This window comes from Oncorhynchus nerka, linkage group LG13 (assembly GCF_034236695.1).
Source record: "Oncorhynchus nerka isolate Pitt River linkage group LG13, Oner_Uvic_2.0, whole genome shotgun sequence".
NCBI lineage: Eukaryota > Metazoa > Chordata > Actinopteri > Salmoniformes > Salmonidae > Oncorhynchus > Oncorhynchus nerka.
In genome coordinates, this window is record NC_088408.1 from 104,103,840 (window position 1) to 104,119,100 (window position 15,261).

At 46.6% G+C, this 15,261-nt stretch overlaps 1 protein-coding gene across 1 annotated transcript; it reads right to left on the reverse strand.

Annotated features, from left to right (window-relative positions):
* Positions 1–7,233: 7,233 nt before the first annotated feature.
* Positions 7,234–7,809, reverse strand: LOC135574821 (keratin-associated protein 12-2-like). The gene has a single exon (XM_065027027.1). It carries the CDS (start codon positions 7,807–7,809, stop codon positions 7,234–7,236), a length of 576 nt encoding a protein of 191 aa, XP_064883099.1.
* Positions 7,810–15,261: the final 7,452 nt, after the last annotated feature.

Consider the following 15,261-nt stretch of genomic DNA (forward strand, 5'->3'; position numbering starts at 1 on the left):
TCCATTGGTAGACAGACAACAACAGGTAAACAGGAGGAGAACAGACAACAGACAACAACAGGTAAACAGGAGGAGAACAGACAACAACAGGTAAACAGGAGGAGAACAGACAACAGACAACAACAGGTAAACAGGTGGAGAACAGACAACAGCAGGTAAACAGGAGGAGAACAGACAACAGACAACAACAGGTAAACAGGAGGAGAACAGACAACAACAGGTAAACAGGAGGAGAACAGACAACAGACAACAACAGGTAAACAGGAGGAGAACAGACAACAACAGGTAAACAGGAGGAGAACAGACAACAGACAACAACAGGTAAACAGGTGGAGAACAGACAACAGCAGGTAAACAGGTGGAGAACAGACAACAGACAACAGCAGGTAAACAGGAGGAGAACAGACAACAGACAACAACAGGTAAACAGGAGAACAGACAACAACAGGTAAACAGGAGGAGAACAGACAACAGACAACAACAGGTAAACAGGTGGAGAACAGACAACAGACAACAACAGGTAAACAGGAGGAGAACAGACAACAGACAACAACAGGTAAACAGGTGGAGAACAGACAACAACAGGTAAACAGGAGGAGAACAGACAACAGACAACAACAGGTAAACAGGAGGAGAACAGACAACAACAGGTAAACAGGAGGAGAAACAGGTAAACAGGAGGACAACAGACAACAGACAACAGACAAACAGGAGGAGGTAAACAAGGAAACCCTAGGTAAAGCAGGAGGAGAACAGGTAAACAGGAGGAGAACAGACAACAACAGGTAAACAGGAGGAGAACAGACAACAGACAACAACAGGTAAACAGGAGGAGAACAGACAACAGACAACAACAGGTAAACAGGAGGAGAACAGACAACAGACAACAACAGGTAAACAGGAGGAGAACAGACAACAACAGGTAAACAGGAGGAGAACAGACAACAGACAACAACAGGTAAACAGGTGGAGAACAGACAACAGACAACAACAGGTAAACAGGAGGAGAACAGACAACAACAGGTAAACAAGAGGAGAACAGACAACAGACAACAACAGGTAAACAGGTGGAGAACAGACAACAGACAACAACAGGTAAACAGGAGGAGAACAGACAACAACAACAACAGGTAAACAGGTAAACAGGTGGAGAACAGACAACAACAGGTAAACAGGAGGAGAACAGACAACAACAGGTAAACAGGAGGAGAACAGACAACAGACAACAACAGGTAAACAGGAGGAGAACAACAACAGGTAAACAAGGAGAACAGACAGACAACAACAGGTAAACAGGTGGAGAACAGACAACAGACAACAACAGGTAAACAGGTGGAGAACAGACAGACAGGTAAACAGGTGGAGAACAGACAACAGTAAACAGCAGGTAAACAGGTGGAGAACAGACAACAGACAACAGCAGGTAAACAGGAGGAGAACAGACAACAGACAACAACAGGTAAACAGGAGAACAGACAACAACAGGTAAACAGGAGGAGAACAGACAACAGACAACAACAGGTAAACAGGTGGAGAACAGACAACAGACAACAACAGGTAAACAGGAGGAGAACAGACAACAGACAACAACAGGTAAACAGGTGGAGAACAGACAACAACAGGTAAACAGGAGGAGAACAGACAACAGACAACAACAGGTAAACAGGAGGAGAACAGACAACAACAGGTAAACAGGAGGAGAACAGACAACAGACAACAACAGGTAAACAGGAGGAGAACAGACAACAACAGGTAAACAGGAGGAGAACAGACAACAGACAACAACAGGTAAACAGGAGGAGAACAGACAACAGACAACAACAGGTAAACAGGAGGAGAAACAGAGGAGAACAACAACAGGTAAACAGGAGGAGAACAGACAACAGACAACAACAGGTAAACAGGTGGAGAACAGACAACAGACAACAACAGGTAAACAGGAGGAGAACAGACAACAACAGGTAAACAAGAGGAGAACAGACAACAGACAACAACAGGTAAACAGGTGGAGAACAGACAACAGACAACAACAGGTAAACAGGAGGAGAACAAACAACAGACAACAACAGGTAAACAGGTGGAGAACAGACAACAACAGGTAAACAGGAGGAGAACAGACAACAACAGGTAAACAGGAGGAGAACAGACAACAGACAACAACAGGTAAACAGGAGGAGAACAGACAACAACAGGTAAACAGGAGGAGAACAGACAACAGACAACAACAGGTAAACAGGAGGAGAACAGACAACAACAGGTAAACAGGAGGAGAACAGACAACAACAGGTAAACAAGAGGAGAACAGACAACAGACAACAACAGGTAAACAGGAGGAGAACAGACAACAACAGGTAAACAGGAGGAGAACAGACAACAGACAACAACAGGTAACCAGGAGGAGAACAGACAACAGACAACAACAGGTAAACAGGTGGAGAACAGACAACAGACAACAACAGGTAAACAGGAGGAGAACAAACAACAGACAACAACAGGTAAACAGGTGGAGAACAGACAACAACAGGTAAACAGGAGGAGAACAGACAACAACAGGTAAACAGGAGGAGAACAGACAACAGACAACAACAGGTAAACAGGAGGAGAACAGACAACAACAGGTAAACAGGAGGAGAACAGACAACAGACAACAACAGGTAAACAGGAGGAGAACAGACAACAACAGGTAAACAGGAGGAGAACAGACAACAACAGGTAAACAGGGGGAGAACAGACAACAACAGGTAAACAGGAGGAGAACAGACAACAGACAACAACAGGTAAACAGGGGAGACACAGACAACAGGTACAACAACAGGTAAACAGGGGGAGAACAGACAACAGACAACAACAGGTAAACAGGGGGAGAACAGACAACAGACAACAACAGGTAAACAGGAGGAGAACAGACAACAGACAACAACAGGTAAACAGGAGGAGAACAGACAACAGACAACAACAGGTAAACAGGAGGAGAACAGACAACAACAGGTAAACAGGAGGAGAACAGACAACAGACAACAACAGGTAAACAGGGGGAGAACAGACAACAGACAACAACAGGTAAACAGGAGGAGAACAGACAACAACAGGTAAACAGGAGGAGAACAGACAACAACAGGTAAACAGGAGGAGAACAGACAACAGACAACAACAGGTAAACAGGAGGGGAACAGACAACAACAGGTAAACAGGAGGAGAACAGACAACAACAGGTAAACAGGAGGAGAACAGACAACAGACAACAACAGGTAAACAGGAGGGGAACAGACAACAACAGGTAAACAGGAGGAGAACAGACAACAGACAACAACAGGTAAACAGGAGGAGAACAGACAACAACAGGTGTGGTGTCCCAGGTAGTCGCCTCTGGATCTCTGAATAATCCGTGGTTGTTGGATGCGAGGGCCGGGTTGTTTTTAAGGAAGTTGGTCAAATTGATCACTGATGATTGTCTAGCGATCAGCTAACAGTTGTGTATAGGGTTATGCCTGTGTACAATAGGTTTAAACATTTAAACAAGTCTATAAAGTTAATTAAGTCCACACACACACAGGAACTGTTTGGTTTAGACGTACTATGGTCCTTTGTAGCTCAGATGGTAGATCATGGCGTTTGTAACATAAAATGACCCATGACTGAGTCGCTTGGATAAAAACGTCTGCTAAACGGCACATGTGATATCCGTCATGTCTCTTTCCTCTCTATCCATTACTAGGACCATGAGCCATTTTCTTTAGTATCCTATATCTTTGGTTATCGGTCCTTTGAGGTCAAAGAAATCCCCAAAAACCTGTTATTCACCATCAACGACTGTGAGACAACCGTACAACTCTTATAAAATGGTGTGTGATGTTGGGGTGGCAATGGGTGGCCCAGCCTCTCTCTCTCCCCGGGGAAAAAAACATGGCGACGCGTCCACAGAAGATAAATATTGACTTAGAGACCTGTAATCACATTCACACATGACAGAATGGAAATAAACAGCAACATGTGCCCCGTCTCCTCCGTGTGCCTCCGACTCACACCACAGCTGAGGATTCTGGGAGAACCAACCGCCATGGGCCACCTGAGGGATAATCTAGTAATGGGCCACAGACGACATCAGAGCTGAGAGCTGGAGAACAGAGAAAATAGTGTTGGCATATACTGTAGTAGAGTTGGTAGCTGGAGAACAGAGAGTGGGAAAATAGTGTTGGCATATACTGTAGTAGAGTTGGTAGCTGGAGAACAGAGAGTGGGAAAATAGTGTTGGCATATACTGTAGTAGAGTTGGTAGCAAGATAATAATGTAGTGGAGTTGGGTGAAGGAGAATACCACAGTAGAGTTGGGAGCAGGAGAATACCATACTAGAGTTGGGAGCAGGAGAATACCACAGTAGAGTTGGGAGCAGGAGAATACTGTAGTAGAGTTGGGAGCAGGAAACTACCGTAGTAGAGTTGGGAGCAGGAGAATACTGTAGTAGAGTTGGGAGCAGGAGACTACCACAGTAGAGTTGGGAGCAGGAGAATACCATAGTAGAGTTGGGAGCAGGAAACTACCGTAGTAGAGTTGGGAGCAGGAGAATACCATAGTAGAGTTGGGAGCAGGAGAATACCATACTAGAGTTGGGAGCAGGAGAATACCATAGTAGAGTTGGGAGCAGGAGAATACCATAGTAGAGTTGGGAGCAGGAGAATACCATAGTAGAGTTGGGAGCAGGAGAATACCATAGTAGAGTTGGGAGCAGGAGAATACCATAGTAGAGTTGGGAGCAGGAGTATTACCATTGTAGAGTTGGGAGCAGGAGACTACCGTAGTAGAGTTGGGAGCAGGAGAATACCATAGTAGAGTTGGGAGCAGGAGAATACCGTAGCAGGAGAGTAATGTTGTGGTTGTGAGCAGGAGAATACCATAGTAGAGTTGGGAGCAGGAGAATACCACAGTAGAGTTGGGAGCAGGAGAATACCATAGTAGAGTTGGGAGCAGGAGAATACCACAGTAGAGTTGGGAGCAGGAGAATACCATAGTAGAGTTGGGAGCAGGACAATACCATAGTAGAGTTGGGAGCAGGAGAGTAATGTTGTGGTAGGGAGCAGGAGAATACCATAGTAGAGTTGGGAGCAGGACAATACCATAGTAGAGTTGGGAGCAGGAGATTATTGTAGTAGACTTGGGAGCAGGAGAATACCATAGTAGAGTTGGGAGCAGGACAATACCATAGTAGAGTTGGGAGCAGGAGAGTAATGTTGTGGTAGGGAGCAGGAGAATACCATAGTAGAGTTGGGAGCAGGAGAATACCATAGTAGAGTTGGGAGCAGGAGAGTACCATAGTAGAGTTGGGAGCAGGAGAATACCATAGTAGAGTTGGGAGCAGGAGAATACCACAGTAGAGTTGGGAGCAGGAGAATACCATAGTAGAGTTGGGAGCAGGAGAATACCATAGTAGAGTTGGGAGCAGGAGAATACCACAGTAGAGTTGGGAGCAGGAGAATACCAGAGTTGGGAGCAGGAGAATACCACAGTAGAGTTGGGAGCAGGAGAATACCATAGTAGAGTTGGGAGCAGGAGAATACCATAGTAGAGTTGGGAGCAGGAGAATACCATAGTAGAGTTGGGAGCAGGAGAATACCATAGTAGAGTTGGGAGCAGGAGAGTAATGTTGTGGTTGAGAGCAGGAGAATACCATAATAGAGTTTCATCCGGCGCCCCAAAGCATATGGAAGTGAAATCCATGCTTAAATAACTTGAAGCAATTTGGGAAGGGATAATCTGGTAATGGGCTGATGACCACATGATAACCACAGTTAGAGCTGAACTACAGGACTGGTCTAGTGTAATGGAGAGAGGAGACTGAGGAGTAGAATACTGGTAACAGACCACATGAGAACTAAGACCAGAATACTACTGGTAACAGACCACATGAGAACTAAGACCAGAATACTACTGGTAACAGACCACATGAGAACTAAGACCAGAATACTACTGGTAACAGACCACATGAGAACTAAGACCAGAATACTACTGGTAACAGACCACATGAGAACTAAGACCAGAATACTACTGGTAACAGACCACATGAGAACTAAGACCAGAATACTACTGGTAACAGACCACATGGGAACTAAGACCAGAATACTACTGGTAAAGGGCCACATGAGAACTAAGACCAGAATACTACTGGTAAAGGGCCACATGAGAACTAAGACCAGAATACTACTGGTAACAGACCACATGAGAACTAAGACCAGAATACTACTGGTAACAGACCACATGAGAACTAAGACCAGAATACTACTGGTAACAGACCACATGAGAACTAAGACCAGAATACTAACTAAGACCAGAATACTACTGGTAACAGACCACATGAGAACTAAGACCAGAATACTACTGGTAACAGACAACATGGGAACTAAGACCAGAATACTACTGGTAAAGGGCCACATGAGAACTAAGACCAGAATACTACTGGTAAAGGGCCACATGAGAACTAAGACCAGAATACTACTGGTAAAGGGCCACATGAGAACTAAGACCAGAATACTACTGGTAACAGACCACATGAGAACTAAGACCAGAATACTACTGGTAACAGACCACATGAGAACTAAGACCAGAATACTACTGGTAACAGACCACATGAGAACTAAGACCAGAATACTACTGGTAACAGACCACATGAGAACTAAGACCAGAATACTACTGGTAACAGACCACATGAGAACTAAGACCAGAATACTACTGGTAACAGACCACATGAGAACTAAGACCAGAATACTACTGGTAACAGACCACATGAGAACTAACACCAGAATACTACTGGTAACAGACCACATGAGAACTAAGACCAGAATACTACTTCCCTATGTAGGGAATAGGGTTCTATAGTGTCCTGGTCAACACTAGTCCACTGTGTAGGGAATAGGGTTCTATAGGGCACTGGTCAACACTAGTCCCCTATGTAGGGAATAGGGTTCTATAGGGTCCTGGTCAACACTCGTCCACTATGTAGGGAATAGGGTTCTATAGGGCCCTGGTCAGTTTACAGTCTTGGATCGTATTGTATCCCATTTACAGTTTCAGTACATTCCCTCTGATCAAAGACAATGCTGGCACATCTGGAAAGCTGCTTTAAGGAGTGTGTCAAATAGGAGAGTAAACACATGGACCCAGCAAATGGAGTGCCGAGTCCCTCCCTCCCCGCCTATCCAGTCTAGGCCGGGTCCAGCCGGTCTCTATGGGCTATTCATCTGCTATGGAAGCTGTAGCACATAGTTGGCTTCACTACACAGACCTGCAGATAGCAGCTCCACTGGCGCCAAACAGCAATGACAGATCGTTGAACTGGCACCGGCACACAACATCCTGACACACAGCATCCTGATACACAGCATCCTGACACACAGCATCCTGATACACAGCATCCTGATACACAGCATCCTGATACACAGCATCCTGATACACAGCATCCTGATACACAGCATCCTGACACACAGCATCCTGATACACAGCATCCTGACACACAGCATCCTGATACACAGCATCCTGATACACAGCATCCTGACACACAGCATCCTGATACACAGCATCCTGACACACAGCATCCTGATACACAGCATCCTGACACACAGCATCCTGATACACAGCATCCTGACACACAGCATCCTGATACACAGCATCCTGATACACAGCATCCTGACACACAGCATCCTGATACACAGCATCCTGACACACAGCATCCTGATACACAGCATCCTGACACACAGCATCCTGATACACAGCATCCTGACACACAGCATCCTGATACACAGCATCCTGACACACAGCATCCTGATTCTGACATAGTCATTATGATTCAGGTGACATAGACATTAAGATTCAGGACTGACATAGTCATTATGATTCAGGACTGACATAGACATTATGATTCAGGACTGACATCGTCATTATGATTCAGGACTGACACAGACATTATGATTCAGGACTGACATAGTCATTATGATTCAGGACTGACATAGTCATTATGATTCAGGACTAACATAGTCATTATGATTCAGGACTGACACAGACATTATGATTCAGGACTGACATAGTCATTATGATTCAGGACTGACATAGACATTATGACGATTCAGGACTGACATAGTCATTATGATTCAGGACTGACATAGTCATCATGATTCAGGACTGACATAGACATTATGACGATTCAGGACTAACATAGTCATTATGACGATTCAGGACTGACACAGTACACACTACAATCCAGTTCCTACATTAGGCAAGAGTGGAAAGAAATGAAGGAATTCCTTTGTAAACCAACCTAACCCAGGCCTAACCCAGACCAACTTTAAACCATCGTAACCCAGACCTAACCCTGACCATCTGTAAACCATCCTAACCCAGACCATCTGTAAACCATCCTAACCCAGACCATATGTAAACCATCCTAACCCAGACCATCTGTAAACCATCCTAACCCAGACCATCTGTAAACCATCCTAACCCAGACCATCTGTAAACCATCCTAACCCAGACCATCTGTAAACCATCCTAACCCAGACCATCTGTAAACCATCCTAACCCAGACCATCTGTAAACCATCCTAACCCAGACCATCTATAAACCATCCTAACCCAGACCATCTGTAAACCATCCTAACCCAGACCATCTGTAAACCATCCTAACCCAGACCATCTGTAAACCATCCTAACCCAGACCATCTGTAAACCATCCTAACCCAGACCATCTGTAAACCATCTTAACCCAGACCATCTGTAAACCATCCTAACCCAGACCATCTGTAAACCATCCTAACTCAGACCATCTGTAAACCATCCTAACCCAGACCATCTGTAAACCAACCTTACCCAGACCATCTGTAAACCATCCTAACCCAGACCTAACCCAGACCAACTGTAAACCAACCTCACCCAGACCTAACCCAGACCATCTGTAAACCAACCTAACCCAGACCAACTGTAAACCATCCTAACCCAGACCATCTGTAAACCAACCTAACCCAGGCCTAACCCAGACCAACTGTAAACCAACCTAACCCAGACCATCTGTAAACCATCCTAACCCAGACCTAACCCAGACCATCTGTAAACCAACCTCACCCAAACCATCTGTAAACCAACCTAACCCAGACCTAACCCAGACCATCTGTAAACCAACCTAACCCAGACCTAACCCAGCCCATCTGTAAACCATCCTAACCCAGACCATCTGTAAACCAACCTCACCCAGACCTAACCCAGACCATCTGTAAACCAACCTAACCCAGACCTAACCCAGCCCATCTGTAAACCAACCTAACCCAGACCATCTGTAAACCAACCTAACCCAGACCTAACCCAGACCATCTGTAAACCAACCTCACCCAGACCTAACCCAGACCATCTGTAAACCAACCTAACCCAGACCTAACCCAGCCCATCTGTAAACCATCCTAACCCAGACCATCTGTAAACCAACCTCACCCAGACCTAACCCAGACCATCTGTAAACCAACCTAACCCAGACCTAACCCAGCCCATCTGTAAACCAACCTAACCCAGACCATCTGTAAACCAACCTAACCCAGACCTAACCCAGACCATCTGTAAACCATCCTAACCCAGACATCTGTAAACCAACCTAACCCAAGCCTAACCCAGACCAACTGTAAACCAACCTAACCCAGACCAATTTTAAACCATCGTAACCCAGGCCTAACCCAGACCAACTGTAAACCAACCTAACCCAGACGAATTTTAAACCATCCTAACCCATGTCTAACCCAGCCCATCTGTAAACCATCCTAACCCAGACCATCTGTAAACAAACCTAACCCAGACCATCTGTAAACCATCCTAACCCAGACCTAACCCAGACCATCTGTAAACCAACCTCACCCAGACCATATGTAAACCAACCTAAACCATTCTAACCCACACCATCTGTAAACCAACCTAACGCAGGCCTAACCCAGACCATCTGTAACCATCCTAACCCAGACCTAACCCAGACCATCTGTAAACCAACCTAACCCAGGCCTAACCCAGACCATCTGTAAACCAACCTAACCCAGGCCTAACCCAGACCATCTGTAACCCACCTAACCAGGACCATCTGTAAACCATCCTAACCCAGACCATCTGTAAACCATCCTAACCCAGACCATCTGTAAACCATCCTAACTCAGACCATCTGTAAACCATCCTAACCCAGACCATCTGTAAACCAACCTTACCCAGACCATCTGTAAACCATCCTAACCCAGACCTAACCCAGACCAACTGTAAACCAACCTCCTAACCCAGACCATCTGTAAACCAACCTCTGACCAACTGTAAACCATCCTAACCCAGACCATCTGTAAACCAACCTAACCCAGGCCTAACCCAGACCAACTGTAAACCAACCTAACCCAGACCATCTGTAAACCATCCTAACCCAGACCTAACCCAGACCATCTGTAAACCAACCTCACCCACACCATCTGTAAACCAACCTAACCCAGACCTAACCCAGACCATCTGTAAACCAACCTAACCCAGACCTAACCCAGCCCATCTGTAAACCATCCTAACCCAGACCATCTGTAAACCAACCTCACCCAGACCTAACCCAGACCATCTGTAAACCAACCTAACCCAGACCTAACCCAGCCCATCTGTAAACCAACCTAACCCAGACCATCTGTAAACCAACCTAACCCAGACCTAACCCAGACCATCTGTAAACCAACCTCACCCAGACCTAACCCAGACCATCTGTAAACCAACCTAACCCAGACCTAACCCATCCCATCTGTAAACCATCCTAACCCAGACCATCTATAAACCAACCTCACCCAGACCTAACCCAGACCATCTGTAAACCAACCTAACCCAGACCTAACCCAGCCCATCTGTAAACCAACCTCCCAGACCATCTGTAAACCAACCTAACCCAGACCTAACCCAGACCATCTGTAAACCATCCTAACCCAGACATCTGTAAACCAACCTAACCCAAGCCTAACCCAGACCAACTGTAAACCAACCTAACCCAGACCAATTTTAAACCATCGTAACCCAGGCCTAACCCAGACCAACTGTAAACCAACCTAACCCAGACGAATTTTAAACCATCCTAACCCATGTCTAACCCAGCCCATCTGTAAACCATCCTAACCCAGACCATCTGTAAACAAACCTAACCCAGACCATCTGTAAACCATCCTAACCCAGACCTAACCCAGACCATCTGTAAACCAACCTCACCCAGACCATATGTAAACCAACCTAAACCATTCTAACCCACACCATCTGTAAACCAACCTAACGCAGGCCTAACCCAGACCATCTGTAACCATCCTAACCCAGACCTAACCCAGACCATCTGTAAACCAACCTAACCCAGGCCTAACCCAGACCATCTGTAAACCAACCTAACCCAGGCCTAACCCAGACCATCTGTAAACCAACCTAACCCAGACCATCTGTAAACCATCCTAACCCAGACCTAACCCAGACCATCTGTAACCATCCTAACCCAGGCCTAACCCAGACCATCTGTAACCATCCTAACCCAGGCCTAACCCAGACCATCTGTAAACCAACCTAACCCAGACCTAACCCAGACCATCTGTAAACCAACCTAACCCAGGCCTAACCCAGACCATCTGTAAACCATCCTAACCCAGACCTAACCCAGACCATCTGTAAACCATCCTAACCCAGGCCTAACCCAGACCATCTGTAAACCATCCTAACCCAGACCTAACCCAGATCATCTGTAAACCATCCTAACCCAGGCCTAACCCAGACCATCTGTAAACCATCCTAACCCAGACCTAACCCAGACCACCTGTAAACCATCCTAACCCAGACCATCTGTAAACCAACCTAACCCAGACCATCTGTAAACCATCCTAACCCAGACCATCTGTAAACCAACCTAACCCAGGCCTAACCCAGACCATCTGTAAACCATCCTAACCCAGACCTAACCCAGACCATCTGTAAACCAACCTAACCCAGACCTAACCCAGACCATCTGTAAACCAACCTAACCCAGGCCTAACACAGACCATCTGTAAACCATCCTAACCCAGACCATCTGTAAACCAACCTAACCCAGACCAACTGTAAACCATCCTAACCCAGACCATCTGTAAACCAACCTAACCCAGGCCTAACCCAGACCATCTGTAAACCATCCTAACCCAAACCTAACCCAGACCAACTGTAAACCATCCTAACCCAGACCATCTGTAAACCATCCTAACCCAGGCCTAACCCAGACCATCCTAACCAGGCTAAAAACCGCATGTAGCGAATCACTCATGTAAGGTTGCGGGTTCAGGCCATTCGCAAGGTTATGTAATGAGTAACTTTGGCAGAGACATGAAGATGTGTTAGTTTGACTGATTGGGTTATTTTCCTCTAGACCCCCACACCAGCCCATTATTTTCCTCCAGACCCCCACACCAGCCCATTATTTTCCTCCAGACCCCCACACCAGCCCACTAGTCTCTCTCTCCTACTCTCTCTTCCCCTCTCCTACTCTCTCCTCCCCTCTCCTACTCTCTCCTCCCCTCTCCTACTCTCTCTTGCCCTCTCCTACTCTCTCTTCCCCTCTCCTACTGTCTCTTCCCCTCTCCTACTCTCTCATCCCTCTCCTACTCTCTCTTCCCTCTCCTACTGTCTCTTCCCCTCTCCTACTCTCTCCTCCCCTCTCCTACTCTCTCTTTCCCTCTCCTACTCTCTCCTCCCCTCTCCTACTGTCTCTTCCCCTCTCCTACTCTCTCCTCCTCTCTCCTACTCTCTCTTGCCCTGTCCTACTCTCTCTTCCCCTCTCCTACTCTCTCTCCCCTCTCCTACTGTCTCTTCCCCTCTCCTACTCTCTCATCCCTCTCCTACTCTCTCTTCCCCTCTCCTACTCTCTCTTCCCCTCTCCTACTCTCTCTTTCCCTCTCCTACTCTCTCCTCCCCTCCTCCTACTGTCTCTTCCCCTCTCCCTCTCCTCCTCCTTCTCTCCTACTCTCTCTTGCCCTCTCCCTACTCTCTCTTCCCCTCTCCTACTCTCTCTTCCCCCTCTCCTACTGTCTCTTCCCCTCTCCTACTCTCTCATCCCCTCTCCTACTCTCTCTTCCCCTCTCCTACTCTCTCTTCCCCTCTCCTACTCTCTCTTCCCCTCTCCTACTCTCTCTTCCCCTCTCCTACTGTCTCTTCCCCTCTCCTACTCTCTCATCCCCTCTCCTACTCTCTCTTCCCTCTCCTACTGTCTCTTCCCCTCTCCTACTCTCTCCTCCCCTCTCCTACTCTCTTTCCCCTCTCCTACTCTCTCTCCCCTCCACTACTGTCTCTTCCCTCTCCTACTCTCTCCTCCCCTCTCCTACTGTCTCTTCCCCTCTCCTACTCTCTCCTCCCCTCCTCTCCTACTCTCTCTTCCCCTCTCCTACTCTCTCTTCCCCTCTCCTACTGTCTCTTCCCCTCTCCTACTCTCTCTTCCCCTCTCCTACTCTCTCCTCCCCTCTCCTACTCTCTCTTCCCTCTTCTACTCTCTCTTCCCGTCTCCTACTCTCTCTTGCCCTCTCCTACTCTCTCTTGCCCTCTCCTACTCTCTCTTCCCCTCTCCTACTCTCTCATCCCCTCTCCTACTCTCTCCTCCCCTCTCCTACTCTCTCCTCCCCTCCTCCCTACTCCTCTCTTCCCCTCTTCCCTCTCTCCTCCCCTCTCCTACTCCCCTCCCTCTCCTACTCTCTCCTCCCTCTCCTACTCTCTCTTCCCCTCTCCTACTCTCTCTTCCCCTCTCTCTTCCTCTTCCTCCCTCTCTCCTACTCTCTCTTCCCCCTCTCCTACTCTCTCTTCCCCTCTCCTACTCTCTCTTCCCTCTCCTACTCTCTCCTCCCCCCTCTTCTACTGTCTCACTCCTTATCTCTAACTCTCCTCCTACTCTCTCATCCCCTCTCCTACTCTTTTCTACTCTCCTATCTCTCTCTCCTCTCCACTCCCTCCTCTCTCTGTCTCCTACTCTCTCTTCCCCTCTCCTACTCTCTCTCCCCTCTCCTACTCTTTTCTACTCTCCTATCTCTCTCTCCTCTCCACTCCCCCTCCCCTCTACTTTCCTACTCTCTCTTCCCCTCTCCTACTCTCTCCTCCCCTCTTCTACTGTCTCACTCCTCATCTCTAACTCTCTCCTACTCTCTCATCCCCTCTCCTACTCTTTTCTACTCTCCTATCTCTCTCTCCTCTCCACTCCGCCTCCCCTCTCCTCTCCTACTCTCTCCTCTCTCCCCCCACTCCTCTCCTACTGTTTCCTCCCCTCTCCTACTTATTTCAATAACCTTTCAATTGAAGGTCTTTGTTGTCATGGGAAACATATGTTAACATTGCCAAAGCAGGTGAAGTAGATAATAAACAAAAGTGAAATAAACATAAACAATTCACAGTAAACATTCCACTCACAGAAGTGTTTTTTAGTCTTTATCAAAAAGGCATGAGAAGACTTTGATTTGTCTGGAGTCTGGTTAGACTTATGCCATAGTATTTACTTATGAGCTTTGTTATCATTTTATTATCACAATGTATTATAAACATATGGGTCTATGATGTGCAGGGGACTCCCCAGATTTTCCTGGTTTTAATATAACTGAAATAACAGTTTGATACGTGGAACTAGAAGCACTGAATTGAGTGGTGTGTGTTGTCCTCTGTGTGAATGGGGGGACAACACATGTTGAACAAAATGTTGAATTGAATTCTAAGGGAAAGGCATCCATTCCTGGTGATTTTCTCAGCATCCTAAATCATATATATACTATGTTCTATCTCTGTGTTCTATCCCTGTGTTCTATCTCTGTGTTCTATCCCTGTGTTCTATCCCTGTGTTCTATCTCTGTGTTCTATCCCTGTGTTCTATCTCTGTGTTCTATCTCTGTGTTCTATCCCTGTGTTCTATCCCCGTGTTCTATCTCTGTGTTCTATCCCTGTGTTATATCTCTGTGTTCTATCCCTGTGTTCTATCCCTGTGTTCTATCCCCGTGTTCTATCCCCGTGTTCTATCCCTGTGTTCTATCCCCGTGTTCTATCCCTGTGTTCTATCTCTGTGTTCTATCCCTGTGTTATATCTCTGTGTTCTATCCCTGTGTTCTATCCCTGTGTTCTATCCCCGTGTTCTATCCCCGTGTTCTATCCCTGTGTTCTATCCCTGTGTTATATCCCTGTGTTATATCTCTGTGTTCTATCTCTGTGTTATATCCCTGTGTTCTATCTCTGTGTTCTATCTCTGTGTTCTATCTCTGTGTT